This window comes from Sciurus carolinensis, chromosome 17, assembly GCF_902686445.1.
Source record: "Sciurus carolinensis chromosome 17, mSciCar1.2, whole genome shotgun sequence".
In the NCBI taxonomy this organism is placed as follows: Eukaryota; Metazoa; Chordata; class Mammalia; order Rodentia; family Sciuridae; genus Sciurus; species Sciurus carolinensis.
In genome coordinates, this window is record NC_062229.1 from 40,515,491 (window position 1) to 40,541,071 (window position 25,581).

Genomic DNA, 25,581 nt, shown 5'->3' on the forward strand with positions numbered 1-25,581 from the left:
AATAATAAGAACATTAAAAGATGGAAGATGGAAACTAGTTTCTTCCCTCTGTATAACTAATAAAGAATTTTTACCTGAAAGACCAGTTTAGACTAATAGATATTCATGTTTACTTCACTTTCAGAAAGGAGCTGGCTACCACCTTGATTTGCTCATGGTTGGTGTTATGTTGGGAGTTTGCTCTGTCATGGGACTTCCGTGGTTTGTGGCTGCAACGGTGTTGTCAATAAGTCATGTCAACAGTTTGAAAGTTGAATCTGAATGTTCTGCTCCAGGGGAACAACCCAAGTTTTTGGGAATTCGTGAACAGCGGGTTACAGGGCTAATGATTTTTATTCTAATGGGCCTCTCTGTGTTCATGACTTCAGTACTAAAGGTAAAATCTCTTTATTGCAGCATTAAAAAATCTTATTTAGCATAATGTTTGTACTTAGTTATATGAAAATGAAACATTGAAATCACTATCTAAAATCAGTTTCATTTCCTGTAATTTACTTTGGAAATAATATTTGGTAAGGTTTTTAGCATAGTAAACATTTCAGTGGTAGGTGTCTCCATTTTAAAAGTCATGTAAAAAGGTAGTATTAAAGACTGAGTTTGGAAGGAGTTGATCAATGCTTAGTTACGATTTAAAAGGAAAGAATATTCTCAGAATTTTGTAGGAATATTAGAGGAAGTTATATTGAAAGATAGATGAAAATTTTTTGACCAAATTTGTTAAAAATACTACTGTTAATGACCTTAATGCATTCTGATGCACTCCATGAAAACAAAGGTAGCAAACTCTCATTAGAAAATAAGTAAAAATAACTGATATTATCAGTGAAGCATTTAAGAACTTATAGTTACATTAACTGCCATTTAGTCACATCTGAATTTTACTATACACACCCTTCAGAATCTCATGATTTAAAAAATAATTACTATGTAGCAAGCAGAGCTGAGGAATTAATCTGATATTCTATCATCATGAAAAAGCTCAACTCTTTTTCTCTTTGGTTCTAGTTATTTTTGTTGTAAAAAAATTGTTAAATAAAGACATATACCATTTGTAGATTAGGGTACAAACTTGGGTTGTTTTATGTGTGACTGTGTGTGTATCAAGTTAAAAAAGTTTCAATTGTTAAGTACTGGAGTTCCTTGGCCTCCTTTTAGGGACTTTATATCCTCCAGTTAATTTACCAAATTTGTGTTGAGTGCTTACTATGTTTTTAGACATTGTGGAAACAATAATAAATAGGCTACATTACTGTCCACTAGAGTGAATTTGACAATCTGCATGGTGAAACAGATAGCTAATGGACAATTATAACACAGTGGTGTGTTTTGAAAGTGCTTGGAAAGAAGAGGGGAGATATTTAGTGCAATCTTATGAGGATGCAGTAGCCCATTGATGAAACCCTTGGAAAATTGTACTTTAACTGCCATAGAAGTTTCTAAATTTAGTAAATGCTACATATTAACTGAAAAATTAAAATATAATGTGAGGAGAGCTCTAAAGTAAAAACTTGGTTTCCGTGTTTTTTCTCACTTTCCAAAATGCAACTTTTTTCTCACTTTCCAAAACTTTTCAACTTTTTTTTTTTTAAAGTTGTCTAGTCGTTACCATCATTATAATTTTTTTTTCAGTTTATTCTGTTTAGATTGACTCACTGTACCTTGAACAGTGGTTCTTAAAATCTACTGCAAGGACCCCTTGGAGTTTCTGACACCCTGCTAGGGATTTGCCAGGCCCTTCCCTTCCCAAGTATACACAGCTGTGTGAAGCAGGATTTTTCATACTCTTCATCCAAAATAGCAGATGCAGATAAAGAGAAATCAGTCAGTTGTTTTCTGTTAAACTGCTCACTTAAGAGTTTTGCAAAAATGTAAAGCAGTGCTATTCTTTTCACTTGATTTAATTTTCTTTGGGAAATTATATTTTTTATAGAAATATGTTCCTTTGATTAATTTAATATGCGTTTAGTATTGTTATTTTCAAATTAATTCAAAAATAGCAATTTAAGCTGCGCGCAGTGACACATGCCTGTAATCCCAGTGCCTCTGGAGACTGAAGCAGGAGGATTGCAAGTTTAAAGACAGCCTCAGCTGTCTTTTTTAGGGCCCCTCAGTGGGGCCCTAAGCCAGTTAGTGAGATCCTGTCTCAAAATCAAAAAACAATAATAAAAAGGGTTGGGCTCAGTAATTAAGTGTCCCTGGCAATGTGTGGTACAAAAAAAAAAAAAAAAAAAAAAAAAAAAAATTTAAAATTCTAACGTGGTGCATATCTATCTTTCTAACACATTCAAACAAAAATGTTTAGAGAGGTGGGTGGGAGGAGTCCTCAGAATTTTTAAGAGTTTAAAGGGATTCTGACATCAAAATCTTCGAGAACCTTTAATCTAAGACTATCTTTTGGGATGAGGTGAGCATGTTTGTGTTTATCCTCCATCTCTGTACTCCCTCCTATCACCTGCCTTTTGTTGGTTTATACTTCTGGTTTTATTTTTATTGAAAAAATGCTAACATTCAGTGCTGTCATTACAATTAAGCCTTCCAAGCATTTCTATAAGTTAAATTGTAAAAAAGTAAGCCTTCCAGGAACTCATAATCACTATTGTGATGATAAAATATTTACTGAGGACTAAGCAGTGTAACCGACCAGGAACTCTACCTTATTTCCCTAAACCCTGCTGCTTAAAAAATAACAGTGCAGGCATTAAGACCCAATAATTTTTTTTTTTCTTTTTTACTTTCTTTTGGGTCTTAAAGTCATTGTTTCACTGTTTTCTAGAGGCTAGTTTTGTTATCGGTTTGGTTTTTATACCTTCAGGTGCTTGCTTTTTGTTTTGAGGTTACCAAAATTTCCTCTTTACTCCTGGTGGTATGAAATTTCATTGGGAGGTTTAGGTAGTTAACTAGACAGGGGCTTTTCATTTACCCTCCTTGGCCTTCAGTGGGTCATTTCACTCTGAGAGTTTGTGCCTTCAGCTTAGTTTTCTTTATTTCCTTCTCTTCATTGTTTCTGTTGGAAATTTCTCCAGCTAAACAGATCTCAGAACTTCTGAACTCACTCTTAACATTTTGATTCCTTCATGTCTCACTATTAGAGAGTATTTCCACCGTTTACCATATCATCACATTGATTTTTAGTCTTATCAAAATTGTTATTACAGAATTGTCTTTAATTACTTGGATAATCGTATCTTAAATTTTCAGGAAATTTTCATTCTGGTTATTCCTATTCCCTAGAATTCTGAATTGGGTAAATACTTTTGGATATTTATTGCTTTTTCCTTCTTTTTTTATTTATTTATTTATTGCTTTTTGAATAAATATTTTTTAAAAGTATCCTGGGAGTATCGATTAGATTTTTAAAGTATGTTTTCTAACATCTCAACTAAACAACCTAGTACATCTTTTCTAAGGATGATGAGTTATTACTTTTTCTTCCAGGGGCCTCAGAAAAGACATTCTAGGTTGGTGAGTTGAGGTATATGTGGATTTCCTTTATAGTTGGCTGAGTTGTTTTTTTCCTTACAGACCTTTCATTGTGCTTTTGAGTAAATTGATGGGGCCTGTTAATAGCCAGTCTTTGCTATAAATGCCTAGGTATGGGCCAAATAGGTGGTTTGGGATCTCCCTAACTGCCAGAGTAATGAGGATTTTATTCTGGAGGTGAATTTCAATTATTATAATTTGTAAATGCTACATAGAGTATTAGCACTGAAGGGGAGGTATTGATGTTAACAGATGCTTTTTGAGTGTCAGGTGCTTTTTGAGTTTTTTTAATGTATATGAAGTAATTTAATCTTTATAGCAATCTGATGTAGAAACTACAGTACAGAAAGCTTTAGTTTAAAAAATTATCTAGGCTTTTAAAAAGTATTCTGACTGCAGTCAGTCTTAAGCACTGAACCTGTTTCTTTGTAGAAGATGAGCAATTATTCAAGGAATTGTTGTTCATTAACATTTTCTTATGTATAAAAAATATTAGGTTGGTCTAATCCTTATCACTGATCTTTTACTTCTGTCACCATAGCTACTTGATTATGTTTCTCTGTACTCCTTACTATGAACTGGTTTTAATAGCATGAGTTCTAATTGTGATCATTTTACTTACAGTTTATTCCAATGCCTGTTCTGTATGGTGTTTTCCTTTATATGGGAGTTTCCTCATTGAAAGGAATCCAGGCAAGTCTTAAGTATTTAGTGAATTTGTAGAAAAACTTAAACCTGTATTAAATTTGAAGAGATTGTTTTTATTATGGTACTGACTTATTCTCAACTCTTTGATATTTTAAGAGCTGGTTATTTTTCTAACTGATGACTTCTACATTTGCCAAGTGATTATTGCTTACTGCACATTTTTTTTTTTTTTTTTTTTTTCTGTAAAGAATGAGATCAGGAACTGATGTGGTCCTTACCTATCTTTAATTAAACTCACTGAAGACTACTATAGCGAGAGGGAGGATCAAAAGGATTGGAATGGGGGGAAAAAGAGTTGTTTCTAACATGTAAAATAGCAATTTCAGTACTTAGGGAGAAAAGGTAGAAAAGATATAAAAACAGTGATGCCTGCCATTTGTATAACACAGTATGATTTAAAGACCTGGCAAAAAATTATTTCCTGCGATCCTCAAAACAATGGTCGTAAGGAGAAAGGAAGATATTGTAATTCTGTAATTCAGGAAACAGAAGGATTGAGGAAGTAGGCAGTGTAGCTAAGGCTAGAACCCAGTGATTTCCCTACTCTGTCATAACATTTCCTGGAGAGCAAGCTCATAAAACTTACTCAGGTTTGTACAGATGGTGGTGGAAAACATTTAGATCAGCACAGTTAGCTGCACCTTACCACCTCTTCTCCAGCCAGGGATGTGGTCTGGGGTGCCAGCTGGGGTGCTGGTGACTGGCAAGACTTCTCAAAGACCCCATCCTCATTTTTTTTAAAACATAGTCCGGGATCTTCTCCCTGTTGGTTAAGAAAAAGTCTTAATTATCTCGCTTGATTTTTCTCAACAGTTTTGTGAAGTGGTAGGGCTTCTTTTATTTATGATTAAAGAATTAAAGCTTAAGAAGATCAAGGAATTTGCTCAGAAGTTTCATTTTCTTTTTTTTTTTTTAAACTTTATTTTATTCATTTATTGTTTTGTGTGGTGCTGAGGATCGAACCCAGTGCCTCATACATGCTAGGCAAGTGCTCTACCACTGAGCCACATCCCTTCCTCAAAGTTTCATTTTTAATGAGTAAAGAATTAGTACTTGTTGCCTTGAGTTGTTTTCATAAAATAAACCATGTTATACATGTGAAGAGCCTTAGAAGTCATTCAGATTGTTATTTTAATCATACATATTAGAAAACAAAGTTAAAGAGATGAAACAACTTGTGTATCAAGGCATTGACCTCAATATTTTAATCCCCCAAATTAAAACATGTTTCTTTGTGTTTTCTGATTAAGTTCATTGCTGTAGTTCAAATGTGTGCCGTGTTTTTTTTTTTTGTTGTTGTTGTTTTTTGTTTTTTTTTTCTTTTGTTTTGTTTTTCCCTCTCTCTTCTTGGATCCAGATATTCTTGGCTAAAATAATCTCCTATACTATCAGAACATATGGTTTAACTTTAAATACAGAACACCCTAAGGTTGAGTAGAATTTCTTTTCCTAAATAGTAGAAATGATATTTTGTTGAAAACTTTATTGTTTCTTCTCCATTCTATACATAGTTTTTTGACCGTATAAAGTTATTTGGGATGCCTGCTAAGCATCAGCCTGATCTGATCTACCTCCGCTATGTGCCTCTGTGGAAAGTCCATATTTTCACAGTCATTCAGCTTACTTGTCTGGTTCTTCTATGGGTGATAAAGGCTTCAGCTGCCGCAGTAGTTTTTCCCATGATGGTAAGTTTTTTTCAGACTTCTTTGGTCACTAGCTAATAACATGATTGTGTATGTGTATTTTCATAGTAATTCTCTTTAAATTTATAATTGATATTGAAAAAAGGAATAGCCCATTTAATGCTTTTTAGGTGTTTAGCAATGTGGATTAACTGTTTCTAGCTATAAATCAGTTGTTTTCCAGTGTGAATTTTCTGGTCAGTTAAAAAAGTTGATTTTTTTTAGTTTCTTTTTACTATGTATGCTCTGTTTTGGCATGTTTGAACAACTTCAGAATTTAGGACATTTTTGTTGAACAAATGTGATAGCCAGATGTAAAAAGCAAAGCAATCAAAACAAGAGGTTTTCCCCCTTTCCCTTTCTTCCTTCCCCTCTCCCTCCCTTCCTTTCTACATTTTTGGCAAGGTCTGCTAGGTTGGGCTTGAACCCATGATCCTGCAGCCTCAGCCTCTCAGTTGACTGAGATTTAAGGGATGCATAATCCTTTCTGGCTAATGCCTTTAAACATTTTTTTTTTCTGGCTTGATATTGAACTCAGAGCCTCCTCTACTGCCATGGAGCTATACCCTCAAATGAGTCCATAATAGGATATTTCAATGTATCTTTTTCAGAAATTGACAGATGTAGAAGTCTTGATGTTAAGAAGACTATAGATAACTTGTAAATACCATGTAAAAATTGGTTATGTACCTGGCTATAAAAATCCTTATAAAAACTAAACTGTAGAAATTATTCAGGTAACATTTCCTGATTATAATTAAATTACATATTAAGAAGGCATTCATATAACCCTACATATTTGGAAATTAAACTCTGGATATAAAATTGATCTAAAAATCTATATAAAAGTAATAAAAGGGAGACCTTTATAACCATGTCTAAAACTTTGAGCATAGTTTAAGTTATATTCAAAGGAAGATGTATACCCTACATTACTTTTATTGTTCAAGAAGATGTAAAATAAATGCAGCCAGGTTAAAATTGAATTTAAAAAGACTAAAAATGCTTAATAGAATTAATAAGAATTATGTTAAGGTGATTGGAATTAAAAAGAAAAAAATGAGTTAGTATTCTCTATCTCTGTAGTGGGGCTAAAAACAGAAAGCAAATTATTCATAATAATGATCAAAGCCCATGAAATATTTATTAGTAAGCTAAAATGAAAAAAATTTTAACAAATTTAAAAAAAAAAGAAGCTTTGCAGTAGTATTTATATTAGTTTCCTCAGGGCACTGTAACAAAGTACTCAAATTGTATAGCTGAGAACAAAAATTTATTGTCTCACAATTCTGGAGTCTAGATGCCTGAGTCCAGGGCCCTGTTCCTTCTGGTAGCTCAGTGGAGTTGGTGCCTGCCTATTAACTGATTTTTGGTGGTTTGGCTTTTGCAGGCAGTCTTTGGCATTCCTGGGCTTGCAACCATATTAACTTCTGTCTGCCTCTGTCATGACACGATTCCTCCTGTGTGTCTTTGTTGTCGTGTGATATGACTCTCTTACAAGGTCACCACTCAGATTGTGTTAGAAGCCCACTTTACTCTAGTTTGACCTTATCTTAAACTCACATATGCAACAACCCTATTTCTAAAGAAGGTCATATTCTAAGATACTGGGGGTTAGGGCTTTAGCTTGCCTTTTTGGGGGGATGCGAGTGGGGAGATTGAACCCAGGGCCTTGTACAGGCTAGGCAAATACTCTACAACTGAACTACATCCCTGGACCATTTTTTTCCTCTTTAATTTTGAAATAGAGTTTCACTAAATTGGCTAGGCTGGCCTTGAACTTGCAATTCTTCTGCTTCAGGCTCCCAAGTAGCTGGGATTATTTCAATTTGTTTAGTATGGGGACAAAATCCAATTCACAACAGTATTAAAGGGTATAGAATAAGACCTGGACTAATAGGTACAGCAAGTTCTTTGTTTTGAATACTTAATAAATAACATGTCTAGAAATTTATCTGAATATATGGCAATATATTGAATATCATAAGCAGATTATTTTAGAGGTGAAATTTAGTACATGGTGTTGGAAGATAACTGTATACTGGGAAATAAGTAAGTTTGTACTCTGACATGTATAGAAATAAATCAAAAATGAATTCAGGATTTAAGTGGTAAAAAAAACCCTAGAAATTTTAGAAGAGTATTTTATATCATAAAAGATATGATAAACTGGGCACGGTGTTTTTTTATATCATAAAAGGTATAGTAAGCCAGGTGCCACAGTGCCCATCTGTAATCCCAGTGGCTGGGGAGGCTGAGGCAGAAGAATCAAGAGTTCAAAGCCAGCCTCCTTCATAGTGAGGCGCTAAGCAACTCAGTGAGACCCTGTCTCTAAATAAAATATAAAATAGGGCTGGGGATGTGACTCAGTGGTTGAGTACCCCTGGGTTCAATCCCTGGTACCACCCATAAAAAGGTATGATAAACTGTAAAATCATATTGTGTGCTTAGAAAAATATATATAATACAAGGCAGGTAGAGGATTTGAATCCAAGTAACACAGAACTCATGAGTTCATAAAAAAGTTATAAAAACCAGTAGAAAAATACAGGCAAAAGAGACGATAGATAACAAGTGAGAGAAGAGGAAACCCAAGTGGTTTAAATGCTCATTCACAGTAGCAGTTAAAGAAAAGCAAATTTATGTCCTTTTTTGCAATATGATTGAAAATTTAAAACCTAGTGCTGAGAATAGATACTGTAATTCAGCATATTGCTTAGGAGGTGCTTTTTTGTCCTGGACTTTGAACCCAGGGGTGCTTTACCACTGAACTATATCCCCACCCCTTTTTACTTTTTTATTTTTATTTTGAGACAGGGTCTTGCTAAGGTGCAGAGGCTGGCGTTGAACTTGCAATTCTCCTGTCTCAGATGCCCCCGCTTTCCCACCCCCAAGTCTCTGGGATTATAGGCATGCTTCATTGCTACTGTCGAGTTTTGTTTTTTTTTTTAATACTTAATATTATTTAAAGTCATAAAAATCATCTTTTTATTATGAGATTCACAGTGCTTATTAGCCTTCTTTATAAGTTCTATGCAGAGTGCAAGTGATTTATTCAGGAGAATGTTAAGAATGTCATTTTCTTTTTTCTTCCTTTGTACTTTTAAAGTTTTGAGCAGACAGTTAAAAAAGATACATAAGTGACTCAGTTTCTTTGCAATAAGACAATGTATGAAGTAATTTTTAAAATTTATTTCTCATCATTTAGAAGGTTTATTAAATACTTCTTTCTACGTGATATAATTTATATCATATGTTACTTACTATTTCCTCTCCACCCCACTTTTTTAAGGTTCTTGCATTGGTGTTTGTACGCAAGCTCATGGACCTGTGTTTCACAAAGAGAGAGCTTAGTTGGCTTGATGATCTTATGCCAGAAAGTAAGAAAAAGAAAGAAGATGACAAAAAGAAAAAAGAAAAAGAGGTAAAAAGATAATAATTATAGGTTTGCATCATTCCTTTCTTTAATATTTTGTACCATATAGCAAGCACTATTAAAATCACCTTACTTGAGTCAACTCCTTTAGTCCTCATAAGAACCTTACAAAGTAGGAATTGTTATCATCTCCATTTTATAAATAAAGAAACTGAGGCAGGAGAGGTTTGGTAACATGTCCCAAACCCTAGCTCTTATTTATTTCACCCTCTTGCCCCTCCATAGCTCTGACACAAGAATACTTTTAAAAAGTTACATACCATGTGTATTTAACAAAAGAAAATTAGAACTTTTAGCAATATTAAAACATAGACAACATAAAATAGTACTATATCATAGTCTTTCATCTGATTTAACCTTAAATACATGAACTATGTTATTTTTAGCATACATTTTAGTTTTAACAGCATTTTAATAATCTGGTATACATCCAGACAAAAAGATTTAAATATCTTTTTGTTAAAAAAAAAATATAATAAAGCTTTAGTCCCTTTCTTTTTTTTAAGATAGTACCCAGCTATGTTATCCAGGGTGATCTTGAACTTGCAGGCTCAAGGAATCCAGCCTCCTTAGATGAGAGCTGGGATTACAGGCATGTGCCCTTATATCTAGCTAAGAGTTTTATCTTTATTATGTACTATTATCTACCAGTAATTGATTTGTATACTGAGATTTAAATGTTAATATTCTGAATTTGAGTTTTTATTTTTAATTAACATGGTGTTGTCACTTTAATAAAAAGAAGTGGAGACTGTATACATAGAATATGTAGTTTTGTTGATTCTAGTTCCTTGCCCAATTTTCCCTTTCAGAATTTTGTTTGAAAATCAGAGATAAGATACGCTTTTTAAAAAATGTTAGTTTTGCTTAAGTAGAATTAGAAAAATTACTGGTTTTGTTTACTTTTCAACAAAAAATATAACTAGAGTATTAATTTGAATGAGGCTCCAAAATCTTAAAATTGAGTTATTTTCTTTAAAATTATATACATAAATATGTATTAAGTTTTGGTGTTTTTTTTTTCCCCAAATAGTATATATTTATGAAATACTTAGGTCAATTGCCTGTTTATTACTTTTGTTATCAGTTAGAATGAGGTTCAGTAGCACATAATAGGAAAAATAAAAACAAGGATTTGTTCTCCCATGTAGAACTCTCAAACTGGTATTTTGGCTCCATGGTTATTAGGGATTCCTGTTCCTTTCCTTTCATCTTGAGCATGTAGTTTCCATTCTCAAGTTTTCCTCATGGGTCAATATGGCTGCTAAACTCTAGCTATCATGTTAGTATTAGAGGCAGAAGAAAGAAGAAAGAACCAAAGACAAAGTAGACTTTATCCTGGGATTGTGTTTTAAGGAATCTTTCCATAACTTTCATCCAGTAAGTTTGGCTTAAACCATGTGACCCCACTGAGTTGCAGGGAATGCTGGAAGTTTAATGTAGGGGTTCATTTTAAAAATCGGGGCACATTGCCACCTCCAAATAGTGGGATTTCTCTGTGTAAGGAAGAAGACTATGAATACTTTTTCAATCTCTCCCATACTGCCTTATCCCCTGCGTCCATTTTTATCATGCCATAATTTGAATCCATGGCTGCTGTGCAGGTGGTTCTCAGCCTGGGGTGACTTCCCCTCCAGGAGACATTTATCAGTGTTTAGAATACTCAATTGTCATACAACTGCAGGGGTTGCAACTGCCATCCAATGGGTAGATGCCTAGGAGACTGCAAAATATATACATAGAACTTCCCCCCACTCCATAATAAAAAAATTATTAGGCCCTAAATGCCAGTATTGCTGAGATTGAGAAATCCTTCCTTATACAAATGAGGCTTTATTCACCTTGTAATGTGATGAGAGACATGAGATTTCACAACATTTTAACTCATCATATAACTACATGATAGCTGGTATTCAAACTTAGGTAGTTAAATTGATTTTCAAATAGCATTAGTGATTGACTTTCAGAAATGAAAGTTATGCCATTTAAAATCTTTATTTTATGCCACAAGTATGTGTTCACAAGTCTTTAGTTATGGTTGTATTTAAATGATGTTTTCAGCTTGTTTTGTTGATGTTTCCGAGTCTTTAAGCTCTTTAGAAGCTTCCCCTCCTAGGAGTATTCTGGGAGAAGTAACCTCTTCTTGTGTGCTCCAAGGAAGCTGAACGAATGCTTCAGGATGATGACGACACTGTGCACCTTCCATTTGAAGGGGGAAGTCTCCTGCAAATTCCAGTCAAGGCCCTAAAATACAGGTGAGATGTAACTTTGTCTTGTAAAATGTATTATATAATACATATTATATACACATATTACATATTATATACATAGGTCAGGTGCATGAGTAAGCCATGTAGTGCTTATTTAAAGTAGCGATTATCTATTTTTAAAAAGATGATGAAATCTGTATCCGGATTATCAACTAAAGGGAAATTTCCTGTAGTTTGAAAAGGAAATCTCTTGGTCCTTGCCCAACCAGGTTACATGCAGAAACAAAGAAAAAGCTGGACTTGGACCAGAGCCTTAGATGAACTTTCATGCCAAGCCAGCATATTTTAGTTGTATTCTATCATTCTGTTTGTGTTGGTGAAATTTACAATCAGTACACAAGTTTCAGAATATTTCCATTTTCTTGGTATCCTTCATCGCTACTGGGGTCAGTATGCACTGGAAAATTATCTGCTAACCTTCCAGATGTACCTATGTTTAGAGACCCTATAGCCCTCCTAGTTTTCAAAGGTATGATTTCATCACTGACAGTAAGGGCTCATATTATGAAAAAGTATTAATAGGTTTTATATATAATTCATCATTTTTTATTTTGGTGATTTATATTTAAATTTAAGAACAAAAAATGCAGTTTGAGAAATGAAAACTTACACTTTTTTGCAGTTTGAAAAATTATAAAAACCTATATTATTTATGTACACACTGATTCCTATTTCTATACATCTATTCCATTTCTGATAAGCTATTTATAGAGATTTCAGGTTTAGAATATATATTGGATTCTCTCTGACCAGTTGATCAACTGCTTCAAAATTTTTTCATTTTTAACAAAAAATTTATTTAACCAAAAGAATGGATATCTGAATTTTCCTTTTTGTCTTTTAAGTGATGAACCATAATTAATGCTGCCTTGCTTAAAAATTGAACCTGGAGAATGCCAAGAAATGGCTAACCTGTTTATTTGCCAGAGTTTTACATCTCAAACTCTGAGATGCAAAATGCTTTCATATATGAATTACTTACCATGACTATCAAATAAGATGATATATGAAAGCATTTGGAGAACCTAAAGCCTTATAAAATTTGAAAATAATTTATATAACAGAAAAAAAATTTTCCACTTAGTTTTATTTTGAGGTCCAATAACATGTATGTTATATTGAAAAAGTTTGATTTCTACTAATGGGAAAGTTCTTACTTGGAGGAAGATATTTAGAAAAAAGACTTGGTAAAAAGCATAGCAGCTATTCTTAGAGACTTCTTAGTGACCATGTCACACTTCCTGCAATCTTGAATTTTAAACAACTTTCTGACTTAAAGTATAAACAAAGATAGCACCTTTTTAAGTGACTACTATTTATTTTATTATAACGTAGCTGCCAGGTCACGTTGTTAATTTAACATGATCTAATTTCATATTTGTATTTGTAGCTTTTTTGCATGAAACATTTTTCTTTTGATGGAAAAAAAGGACTTGCAAATATATTTCTGATAACTTCATGATACATGATACTTTCATATTACTTGTGGCTAATAGCCTTGTGCCCCAAGTTAATTATTTTTGAATATCATCATTATTGGATTTGGGGTCTCGAAGTCATTTTTGCAGTAACTCATAGAAACATAGAATGATTACATTTGTCCCTTATAATACATGGGCGTTATACCATTCTTTTGATATTGATAGATTTGGTAAAACAACACTTTGACACAAAAATGTGAATGCCCAACAAAAGTGGTATTTACAAAGTTGTTTTTGTATTGTCTGTTGAAATATTTTCAGAACTTTATTTTTAATTGTGAAGTGTCACCTTTTCTAACATTCTTTTAAATGATTTTTAAAGGCTATGAAAAATAAGGGATTTTTAAAATCATTTTTCCTTACTGTAATATTTATTGGATATTAAAATTTGTGCCAATTATAAAGGTTTTCTAATTGATTTTATGGTGTTTTTTTTCCTACTCATAAGCACAGTGATATATCCTTTTATGTTATTTCAATAATTTACTTGTGGCCAAGATGATCACAGGGCATCATTGTTGGAGTACTGCTTACGCCTCACATGAAATTGTGAAGCAGAGTGCATCTCACTCTGCATTTTGATTATAAAGGAAGATGTAATTCTCCATGAGAACTTTATCACAGAACCCCAAAATTCTGATATCTTGGTAGGCCTTGGTATAAGTGCATGACAAGAATTTTTTTCAATTTTAAGTTGATGAAAGCAAATAATGACATAGATAAAAAGAATGACAATATTAATGCTTTTGCAAATACTGAATACTAACCAAAAAGTATGTTTGTTCTTCAGTGTTGATCCCTCAGTTGTTAATATATCAGATGAAATGGCCAAAACTGCACAGTGGAAGGCACTTTCCATGAATACTGAGAATGCCAAAGTAACCAGATCTAACACGAGGTAGTTATAATTATTTATGCCTTTTCAAACTTGGCAGTTTTCAACTTACGCGTATTGATATTGAAGCAGTAAAAGCATTTGCATTTAACCTAATTTATATTTTGCTTAACAAAACCAATCTTCCTTTTTACTTCCCTCCCTTCTTGCTTTCACCCATCATTGTATGGGAACAATAATCAGATGTTGATAATGATTCTGTTTTGTAATTTAATTTACAGTTGCATCTTTTGAAATTAATTTGAGCTATTTTATAGTAAAATATGGAAAAATATGTAGATCAAAATCATATAAAGAAAGATAATTACAAGAGATTAAATACTCCAATTGAATACCACATGAGTCATGTTTTGTGATGGTCTAAGAAAAAAGGAAAACAGTTTTGTTTAGCTCTGCTGTTTTTTTTTTTTTTTTTTTTTTTTAGTATATCATTTCTTCAGGTGAGGTAAATGTTTTTCCTAAAGATATTTGGAAGAAACTTAATTCATTGATATAAACCTATTCAGTTCATAGTGGACGATGTATTAAAACTTACATAACCCCTGTTGTATGTTTATTGTTGTGGAATACTTTTTTTTTTTTTTTTTTTTTTTTTTTTTTGCTCTCAGAGGCCTGACCACAGGAATTCTATTTTAATAATCATTAGAACTTTAATCTTTAGGTCTCTGGGGAAATGAAGCATTATCGTCCTGCAAGGTTGTCCTTCTTATATTCAGAAAACTTCTTTTGAGTGTACCTTGCTGTGTTGGGTGTTGGAATATTCTGCTCCGGCATCAGATCAGAACCTTTCCAGGCATGCAAGCAGTGTAGCTATTTCTGGTTAGCTGCTGTCTTTCTGAGCTCTGTCTTGTGATAAAAAATTGATTAGCTTTTTCTCATTCTCTCCCTAGCCTTTTTAGAATCTTTTTTCTAATTAATCTCTATCATGTTTTTCTTTTGTATCATGGTATCTCAAGTTGGGCTGGGCTTTTCCCTTTTATAATTTCTTTTGTCTGTAAAATTTTAAAGTTAAATTCTTTGTCATTTTGGATCAGCCAGAACTGATCCAATAACTGTTACTTATGTTTTATACCCTTTCAGCACTTTGGGCCAGATTGCAATTTAGTTATGATAAACATAAAGGCCTTATAATAATATTAACATATCTTTATACTTCTGCCTTTCATTTGGATTGCCTCTCCATTCATGAGAATTAAGAATCTCTTGGCTATGTCATTTAATGGGAAAATGGGAGCCCTCCTTTTCTTCAGTATTTTTGGATAAGGCAGCTACCCATAGTGTATTTCTATACTTTAAAAAAAATTTTTTTTTCAGAATCCAGATATTCATGTCTTAGAATAAAGTCAATCATTTGGACCCATATACATGGAGCATTTGATGTTAACTTGAATATATAAGCTGGATGGGTGTGGTGGCACATGCCTATAATTCCATTTGCTTGGGAGGCTGAGGCAGGATGATTGCGAGTTCCAAAGCAGCCTCAACAACTTAGCAAGGCCCTAAGCAACTCGGAGAGATGCTGTCTCTAAATAAAACATATAAAAGGACTGGGGATGTGGCTCAGTGGTTAAGTGCCCCTAGGTTCTATCCCCAGTGAAAACACACACACACACACACACACACACACACACACACGTATGTATAAATAGGTGTGTAAGTCTTGTATTTGTAAATCAAATTTAGGGGCAGAAGTTCTGTCAGTTTGTTACCTTTTGTAAGAAATTATTTGATGCTTATATTAACAAAGATTCATATATTGCTGGATTTGTCAGTGAAGTAAAAGTACTCCAGCTGTTCACACATGAAGTAAAACATAAACATAGTCATATACAGACTCACTTTAAGGAACTTTTCTTCAGTTGTAAGAAAAATATGAATTGCAAGTGAAAACATACAATTTTTAAAAATTTAAGGATCTTTACTGTGCTTTTTCAGTTAAGTTTACTGACACTAAAAGTAAAATTTTAATAGGAAGCCATAAGTTAGTGTTAATGATCAACGTCCAGTGTTCTTTCAAAAATCATTTTTTCTCATTCTTTGTTTTAAATAGCCCTGAAAAACCTGTGAGTGTGACAATAAATTTTGAAGATGAACCATCAAAGAAATACATGGATGCTGAAACTTCGTTATAGAATTAAACCAACAGGAATTATATATAGATATATATATATCTCTATATATAATGTGTGTATGTGTGCGTGTGTGTGTGTGTGTGTGTGTGTGTGTGTGTGATGTCACTATGTATAACAATATTGTATGTCATGCTATTTATGCATGACCATTGGGTTTTTTGAAGTAGAAACTGAAGTTTGTAGTGAGCACTATGGAGACTGTGTATATTAATGAAATGGTCTCTTGGAAATGAGGTACCTGGTTCTTATTATTCAAATATTTATTCTGTTGGGGAAAAGTTTTTCTGTTCTGCAATAGAAAGATGTGGGGAAATGCATTCAGTCTGCTTTTCATAAATCTGTTCACAGTGGCAATTCATATCAACCTTAAGTGATATATACTTAGTTCATATAATTATAATTTTAAAAGTTTCTAAAACTTTCAGACTATTTCACTTTTGTTAGTGCTTTATAGGAAGAACAGGGAGTTGGTATGCCCATTCTGGGGTAAAGTACTATGTCATGGCTTCTCCGTGCATTTCATTTATGTAGTGTCCATCATGTTTCACAAATGATGGAATTTTCTTAGCCGTAGAGGTCAATGTAGAACAGTGGGAACTTTCTAGATAGGAACTATAGTTTTTAACCTTTATATTTTAGGATTTTTTTTTTAAAGCTTAAAATTTCATATCTAGGGTTCCTTTCTGACAGGCAAGTAAAATTTTGCTGATGATTTGTAATAGCACCATACCAGTGATAACTTTATGAATTTTAGAAACTATAAAATGCCAGTTTGCAATAGTTAAATTTTGCTACCTTTATAGAAATTATTTTCTGAATAGCTATACTTTTTAAAAGTTCGTAAGTCCCACTCAGTTCTTTACCATTGCACTCTTAAAGTAGTTTAGTTTATATCAGGTTCAAGTTCTTGCTTATTTTTCTATTATAAGTAGTATGATTAAATAATCAGGAGTCAGAATTCTCTCAAATGGTTTTGTGATCAGTATTACTTTGTTAAGAATGACCTATTTCTGTTATTCTTTCTGTTGCATAGATTGTATTTAATAGGTTGATATACACAATTTCATTTAAAATATTTATTTTAATGTGATACTTAACTATTATAAAAACATTTGAAAAGGTAACACATAGAGTAAATCATTAATGTAAATACTTGGTGCTCACTTGCATTTATGTTTATTATCTAAAAGCAGTTGACAGATTTTACATCTTTGATATGAAGCACTGCCATATTTCTATTTTAAAAGGAAATTAGACATTTTATGTATAGCTCAGATTGATGGCATTCTTCCTATTTTGTGTTAGTCTTTGTTACTCAGTTTTTCTGAGCTGCCTTTTTAACTTCTAGAAAATTGTTTTAGTCATCTTTTATATATTCTTAGCTCCATACAAAATTAATAAATGTTGTTCTTGTGAAGCCTGTAGGACTGGATGAATGGGGTTCTGAAACTGATTTGGCAAGAGAATAATTTACAAAATCCAAGTTAATATTGAGAAGCCATAGAGACACTGAAGATGGTGACAAGAATATTAGGTTGAAAATTTTAATGTAATTCCAATGCTCCCTTCAGTCATTCATAATTAAAGTGTAAAAGTATGAGGAATTGATATAGAAGATCATGAGAAATGCCCAAAGCTGGCATTTTAGCAATTCTGAGGTGTTAGATCAATTCTAAACTAAATAATAACTATTGTAATGTCCCTGTCTGAGACTGTTTTATCAGAGATTATCATAGATTCATTAATAGATTAATATAACTCTGTCTCAGATGAAATGTTGGAAATCTAGCTGCTTTTTCTTTAGAAATTGTAGATGGCATCATTTGGTACTGCTTAAAAAGAGTTTTAGACTCTTGGCAATTGATGGAGAGTATTACCCATGGTGCTTTTTATTGTTTATGAGCTTCCATTTCAGTGGTTCCTTTTCATTCATAGCAGCATAGTCATTTCCAAAGTCCCCAGTATTTGCTGCTATTTTTTAAAATACCCTGATGTATCTAAACCAGAGGATTTCCTCACATCATTTCCTTGTGTTTGGGCATCAAAGGGTTAGCAACTGTACTTATTTTACAGGAAATGATTTTAAAATTTAAACTGAAAACTACCTGGGAATATAGTGTTTCTGTGATTTTATTTAATTATGTATAGTAATTGTCCAGTGCCAGAAAAACCATGACTTGCAAAATTCTTTGCATTCAAAATGTTTTACGGTGTTTCTAATTCTTTATGGTTTCTGCTTGCTTTTGACTACTTGACTTGCAAAATGATATGATATGACTACTCACTCCATTGAAGAGCGAAGGTAATTCATGTTTAAGTAATTGACTGCTTGTTTTAAGTGGTTATGGTATTTCTTCCACTGTTTTTGAAAATTACAATCATGGATAGCATTCATTGCAAGACAGTGAAAGATATAATTTACTATATATATTGATTTTTAAATGTTGCCTTAAATAGGTGTATATGAGCAGTGGTAATTGCTATGTACTGATTTACCTCAAGGTGCAAAATAATTAAACTTGTACATATTCCATTTACAAAATAAATTCAAATAAACAGCCCTGCACTTTCTTAGATGCCTTGATTTTCGGAATAGAGCTTAGTGCTACTGAATACCCTGGCCATAGAGCCACCTCAGGATATTCTTTTCTCCACCATATTTTTATTTATTTATAGATGTCTGTTTACAAAGACTATAATAAATCCTGATGTTGACCATTTGAAATTTACTTTCTTCTGATGGCTGTATCAATCTAAAATAGCAGCTTTTGAGAAAACAATGAACTAAACTTCCTTATGATAAAAGGATGATTCTATATATTTTTTAATAATACTAGATGTGTTGAAATGAAGCACAGTCTTTCTAAAGTGTATTGTGTGAGTGTGTTGTGTGTATATGTGTGTGATGTTTTCAATTTTAAATCTCGTAGGTTGTTTAAAGATGTGGCGTACCAATGTTCATATTTGCCAAGTCTTCTGTAAAACGTGTAGGATATAATTTTAATGTGCTAATGCATGTATTTATAAAGGAGATTTGTTTACCACTCAGACTTAATAACTTTTTGTTTTCTACATCCAAAAAACATTTTTGTTTCTTCCACATTCTCAAAGTATCTGTGTGAATAAAAGAGCTTTCTAATTTTTTCTTTCACAAAGGCAGGTTCAAAATTCTGTAAGAAGAAAAATGGTCTCTGAAACTGAGGTATACCACCAGAGCTTGTTGCTATTTAGAGGATTATATCATGTACATGAGTTCTGTAAATGTGCTCAACAGTTTGTGAATCCTGATTTTAAAGTGCTCAGATTTTGGATATGTAAGCCATGGATATAACATTGTAATTCAAAATGTTTATATTAAATAGCAATATTTTAAATTTATTTATGTAGATCACATCATTGTTATGCAGTGCAAATATGTGAAATGCCCTTTTGTTTATTCCATTAATTATTTATTTTTAGAAAGTAAATTTAAAAAGACTTAAAGGACATTCAAGGTTTAAAGTGGTGTTCAAATTGTAAAATTTGGCAATTTTAATGTCAAGTGTCTTTTCTAACTTTAGAAAGTAAAATAAGTGTCAATTACAGGAAAACAGTTGGAAACTGAATCATCTAAAGATTATCTTTAAAATTAAATTCAATTAACACATATTTAGAGTACTTGTTAAGCCCCAGGTTTTCTTTTTTAATCATAATTTTTTGCACATTGATTGGTTTTTGTGCTGTGGCTTTTTGTTTCTTTATCAAAGTTTTCGTTTTTGCAGGGGGGAGGGCATCTTCCAATGTTTACTACATTTAAAAATTGAATTTTATTGTTCATTTGTGTAATATTTGATACCTTGGTGTAATTTCACAGTACAGTTACAATTTTTATGACTTTTATAATTACAGTGATATTTTCTTTTATAATAAAATCCAAAGTAAATTAAACATGGAATTGTAGAACTGATATATTTCATTTTTATGAAGTACGTCTCTACCCAAGTCTATAATGTGAATGATCCTGCCTTTCAAATTTGTTTCATAATTGTTAGAAGATAACTATTTTTTTGTAGATGTTATTGAAGTTGAAAGAGCAATAAAAGTCTACTTAATTAGTTGTTGGCTATTGTCTTTATTTTGTACTTTTTAAGAAGAGTGGCATAGCTTTCTCAGCTTGAGATGTGATAGGAGAGGAAGGAAAATAAGGGATTTCTGCTTCCTGCTTCCCAATGTACTTCAGTAGAAGACAGAAAAGCAGAAACAGAAAAGAAGGTAAAACAAATAATGCACCCTTTTTTGATGAATAACATTAATCCTGATGATTTTATATCTTCTGAAGCTTAATTAGTTCTGTTATATTCACCTGGGTTTGGCTTTCATCCCTTTTCTGCTTTCCTGAAATAGGACTCTTCCTTTTTTTGGTTTTGCTTTTTTTCTTTAATAAGAATACTTTCACAGTACACAAACTGAAGTACTGTTGTACCTTTGGGCCCACTTTTTATTCAGATCAGAGAAACAGGGAAGGGTGCACTGTATTCATTTGAAATCAAATTTGGGGGATTTTGTCACATGCTGACACTAGTGTGCGTTTTGAGGGATGTTACAGTGGGATTGAGTAGGGCTTTGTACCTAAAGAAATTGTTTGGGGAGCAAAACTTGTAGTTAAGATGGGACTAGAATCACATGGTATGTTCTACTGTCTCCATCACTAGTTCTCACGTTGGGCTCTTCAGGCAATTTGTTTTCAATTCTAGGATGAAAAATAATGTGATGAGTGAGTGAAATAATATGAGGGAAGAACTTGGAGTAGGGCTGGCACAAAATTTAGCATTCAATAAATTTGATACTTAAGACTCCATGAAGTTTGCATCTTTTTATTGCTTTAATGTAATTGAATTTTTCTTTAAGAATCTGCAGATTTTTACAAGGTGAAGTGACTTAAGGACATAAAACGAAATAGTGATAGTTTTAGGATAGAGATCTCTTGAATCCCAGGTCATTTATTGTCACAACACCATTTTCTCCTTGCCTGAGATGCAGCATACTTACCTGAAAATGTTTTTGTGCCATATGAAAGACAAAGCATGTTGCATTGATTTCCTTCTCAAATTAGACCTTTGCTTTGGAAGAGAATCGATTGGATTTTGAGTCCATAGCGATTCCTGAAAAGATTCCTGAAAAGCCCCCAGATTGCTCTTTCCCACCCATCTTATTTTAAATGCATCCGAAGTCCAGGAAAACCTACAGCGAGTGGGAAACATGTGCACAGGTGGTTCAATGTCCCAGCGAAGGCTGTGGTACAGCCTTACGCCGCTCTTGCCGCCTCTTCTCCCTGTAGCTTCGGGGCTGGACCCAGCGCTTTCTCTGGCTGCTAGGGCAACTCTGGCAGGCGTCACCCGTCGCTATGGCGCTCTGCACTTTGCAGCATAGCCCTTCCGGATTGGCCGAGGCGCCCCGGCAAGGTGGAGGAAGGAGCCTCGGCATTGGTTCAGCCAGTGCCGGTTGGTGACCTGAAGGAGGATTTGATTGAAACACCAACGGTGCAGCGGGCCGCAGTGCTCCTGAGGTTGAGGGGACCGGGAGAGGGCGAGGGGGAGGGTAGAGCCCCCGGCTCGGAGCAGCGGGTAGCAGCAGCTACGACGATGAGGACGATTTGGAGATTGGCCTGAAGGAGGGACCGTCCCTCCCGCGCGGTGAGTGGGGCGGGAGCCTGTGCTCCGCTGTGCTGGCGTGCGGTTTGAAGCAGGGTCTCCAGGGAGTCACCCTCGGGTCCTGGTGGAGCGATCTGAAGCCTCGGGAGCCGGCTTCACTCCACCGGGGCGCTGGGAAGAGAGAGTGAGCTGGCTTGGGAAGGTGAGTCACAGCGGCCAGTTTCCTCAAAGCAGAATGGTTTGTTGGACGAATGGACGGTGGGAACGTGCCATCCACGACTTTTGATCAAGAAATTACTTTGGTTAAATGAAGCCTGAATGTGTCTCTTCTAATCTGTTCCCATGCCTCTGGAAGTTCACTCCATTGCTTTTTTAATCTCCTTTGCTTTTCTGCCTTCCCCTCACATGCTGCTGCTCTGACTTTTGTCGCTAGACTTTTCTGCTCCATCTAGGTAAGCTATTCCATTGGCTGTTCCTTCAGGCACCGTATCTCTGCTGGTGACTAGAAAGCCTCTGCCTCCAGCCTAGCCTGCTCTCCTGTATCCCAGACTCCATGGTCCAATTGCCAGTTAGCACCACACACGTGCCACCCTATATAGCATCTCAGTTCACCCCCACCAGCCTGCTACTGCCCTTGGATTCCCTATCTTTGACACCACTGTCTGCTCAGTTCCTCAAAACCACATCCTGGGCAACATCTTTGACAATGCCTCTTCTTCCACATGTCTATCAATTTTCAAGGATATACCTTCTTTTTTTTTTTTTTTTTTTGGTGCTGGGGATTGAACCCAGGGCCTTAGGCATGCTAGGCAACCACTCTATCAACTGAGCTATATCCCCAGCCCCCCAGGCTATCCCTCCTTAATAGATGTTGAATCGGTTCCTGCATCTCCATTCTTCCAATCTAATAAATTCCACTAGTCCATCAGTTACAGTATTTAACACCTGTCCATCTTCCCTGATTTTAGTGTGGCCCTATTGAATCCATTTTTCTCACCATCGTTAGACTAACATTTTTAAAGTCAGGTGTCTCCCTTCCCTGCTTGATGTCATGCAGTTATTCCCCATTACCCTAAATTCAGTCCTCAGGTCTTCCGTCATCAGTTCCATCTTGGTTGTTGCTAGAACATGCCACATTTTCTCCTGCCATGTTATTTTACCTATTGTCCAAGCAGTCCAAAATGGACTCCCCCTTTTTTTGCACACTCCCTACCCCTGCTCTCATTCCCCAAGCATTCTCTGTGTTTTGCCTAATTACTTTTCTGCTTCTTCCTTTAAGCCCTCTCTGTGAAGGCAGAGCTGTTTGTCTTACTTGCCATTGTTGTTTCACCAGCATCTGTTGTATTACCAGGCAAGTGACAGATACTCAACAAATGCTTGTTAAATGAAAATCTCCAAAAACGAGGAGTTGTTTTCCATGACATTCTCATTAGTTTCAGAAAAATCAGGATAACTTCTGAGCAATGAAGCTTTTGCTGACAAAAGGTGAATGTTTGGTTTATAGTTTTTACTTTAATTTCAAGATCCTTGGTAAGTGGAAACTATTTCAATTCACAGTCTATAGTTTCATGCCATAACATACGTGATGGTAGCTGTCATATTAAAGAGAGAATGACAGTGAAGTATGGTTTCCAAGACCTGTGCTTTGAAGTCAAACTGCATTGGTTTGAGTCCTGGCTCCAGTCTTTTAGGTTTGTGGCCCATAACAAATTAGCCTCTAATCATCTTTTTCATCTGTTCAATGGGCTGATCGTTATTCCTACCTCATAGGATTGTTTTAAAGATAAAATGTGAATAACGTATACCAGGTGCACAGTACCTTATACATGGTCAAAACTAAAAACACGGAAGGTTGGAATTGTGAAATTTCCACAGTCAGTTCACAAAAGGTAGAAATAAATATTCTGATTCTGTCAAGAGCAATTTTCAAGACCCCCTCATGTCATTATACCACTTAACCAAGAACTTTTGGGTATGACAATAATCTGATTCAGGTAGGAGACTCATTCATTCAATGAGTATTTATTGACCATATGGTGGTCCAGGACTTTATACCAGCTAAGGTGGGTCAAAAGAAAGTGTCTGCATGTTACTCTGCCTGTTGGAGCCAACCAAAATTTTAGGCTGAAGTCATTGAACTAAAAAGAGCATTGAGTAGCAGAGAGGAGTTAAAAGTTCTTGCAGACAGTTAAGAAATGAGCACCTGAGTTTTCATCCGTGAACAAAACAAAGGTGTCATTCCCATCACTGTTCTCCGGAAAGTGGAACAGAGTCCATAGGGCCTGGACTCTTCGGCCAGACTGCCTGGGTTCAAATTCTAGCTCCTCCATTAATAGATATGGGGCCTCTGATGAGTGTCTTAATTTTTGCACCTCAGTTTTCTCACTTATAGAATATAGTGTTTGCGACTATTGTATGAATTGACACAGACATGATTCTTAGAACAGTGGTGGGTACATAAATGTTAACTATTTGTATTATATTCTACTTGGGGAAGAGAGATAAGTAATCAGGAGAAAATAAAGCAGGAGGAGGGAATAGAAAATGTTAGCTTGAGAATGGGTTGTGTGACTGGGACTTGGGAATGAGTCTTCCATTTTTGGAAGATTCGACCTTCCAGAGAAAAGTGAACTTTACACATTCTCCCAATATGCCTGACAGGTATCATGATTTAAAAAAAAAAAAACAAACAAACCTAGTACGTGAATATGAGCAGTATGTATATCATTTCTCATTTAGCAACATAATTGCTCATATTTTTATGTCTTCCCCTCAGCTAAAATCTACAACATTCATAATAAAGGTCATGTAAGCAGCTTATTAAATCTCATATTCGGAATATTTATACTTGACATAGCATATTCTAGCTTCAGAGCCATCAGCAAGGTCAGAGTGACAAAATGATAATTGACTGGTTGTATCAAGAAAAGAGACTGTAAGAAGCACTTCTATACAAATTAAAATAAAAATGAGGCAGAGCAGATAAGACTCAGCAACTGGAACATTGACCCTAAGCCCTTAGGAAAAAGTTGCACAGTTTTTAGTGTATTTTGACAAAAGACCTGGAATTAATTAATCTGAAAGAAGTATGTATCAGTATATGATAAGGAGGTGAACATTTATCTAGAAAATTCACTTAGACAAATAGAGTGCTGGACCAGTGAAAGAGAGCTGGTGTAACATTAGATGAACAGGGAGGGCTCTTCCACTTACCAATGTATGATGTGGACAAATGACTTAACTTCTCTGTGCTGCATTTTCCTCGTTTGTAATGGTAGGCACCTTATAGATGCCTACCACATTACTGTGTTAGGTAATGTGTAGAAAGCCCTCAGGGCTGGCACAGGGCGACCACCAGGGACACCTTTGCTTTTATTGTTATTACTAGATAGGAGATCTTGGTCAAGTTGCTTAAATTTTTAGTGCCTCATTTTCTTCATCTGTAAATTTCGAGATACAATACTACCTACCTCATTGGGTTGTTCTGAGGATTAACTAAAAAGTGCTGATGAGAACAAGCCATATTAGGCTTAAAAATTGAAATCAAAACTTATTCTTTATTTTATGTCTAGTATTTTTCATAAGTGACTCAAAGGGTGAAGAGAGACATTATTTAGCATAAAGGCAAATTGAAGTGGTAATATTATAATGGTAATATGTATACCAGCAATCATGATAATAACTTAAGCTTCCATATCCATTGATAATTTTAAAGGGAGCTTTGTTGTATTTAATCCCAATTACCAGCTTGCCATAGGTATACTGTTGTTTTTAACTTTTGACAAATGAGGAAACTAATAACTAGAGAGGTCCAGAGTCATTCCCAAGGCCACTCAGTGGACAAGTGGAAACCAATTCTTTTTCTGC

General features: G+C 34.5%; 2 protein-coding genes across 16 annotated transcripts in view; both read left to right on the top strand.

Annotated features, from left to right (window-relative positions):
* The window catches only part of Slc4a7 (solute carrier family 4 member 7), a 100,274-nt gene extending 80,094 nt beyond the window's left edge, over positions 1–20,180 (top strand). For 5 of the 10 annotated variants that reach the window (XM_047532386.1, XM_047532388.1, XM_047532393.1 and 2 more), the window contains 7 exons: positions 125–376; positions 4,105–4,173; positions 5,700–5,873; positions 9,163–9,294; positions 11,464–11,561; positions 13,848–13,955; positions 16,003–20,180. In XM_047532386.1, coding sequence (XP_047388342.1) covers positions 125–376; positions 4,105–4,173; positions 5,700–5,873; positions 9,163–9,294; positions 11,464–11,561; positions 13,848–13,955; positions 16,003–16,084 — 915 coding nt within the window. In that variant the 3' untranslated portion in view covers positions 16,085–20,180. The remainder of the gene's footprint in view (positions 1–124; positions 377–4,104; positions 4,174–5,699; positions 5,874–9,162; positions 9,295–11,463; positions 11,562–13,847; positions 13,956–16,002) is intronic. The other 5 variants (XM_047532389.1, XM_047532391.1, XM_047532394.1 and 2 more) reach the window with 1 other exon arrangement.
* Positions 20,181–21,619: 1,439 nt separating this feature from the next.
* Positions 21,620–25,581, top strand: part of Nek10 (NIMA related kinase 10) — a 214,848-nt gene continuing 210,886 nt past the window's right edge. For 4 of the 6 annotated variants that reach the window (XM_047531950.1, XM_047531952.1, XM_047531953.1 and 1 more), the window contains exon 1: positions 21,620–21,756. The gene's annotated coding sequence lies outside the window, so the exon portion shown is untranslated. Of the gene's footprint in view, positions 21,757–21,849; positions 21,917–25,581 lie in introns of those variants that run through there. The other 2 variants (XM_047531954.1, XM_047531951.1) reach the window with 2 other exon arrangements.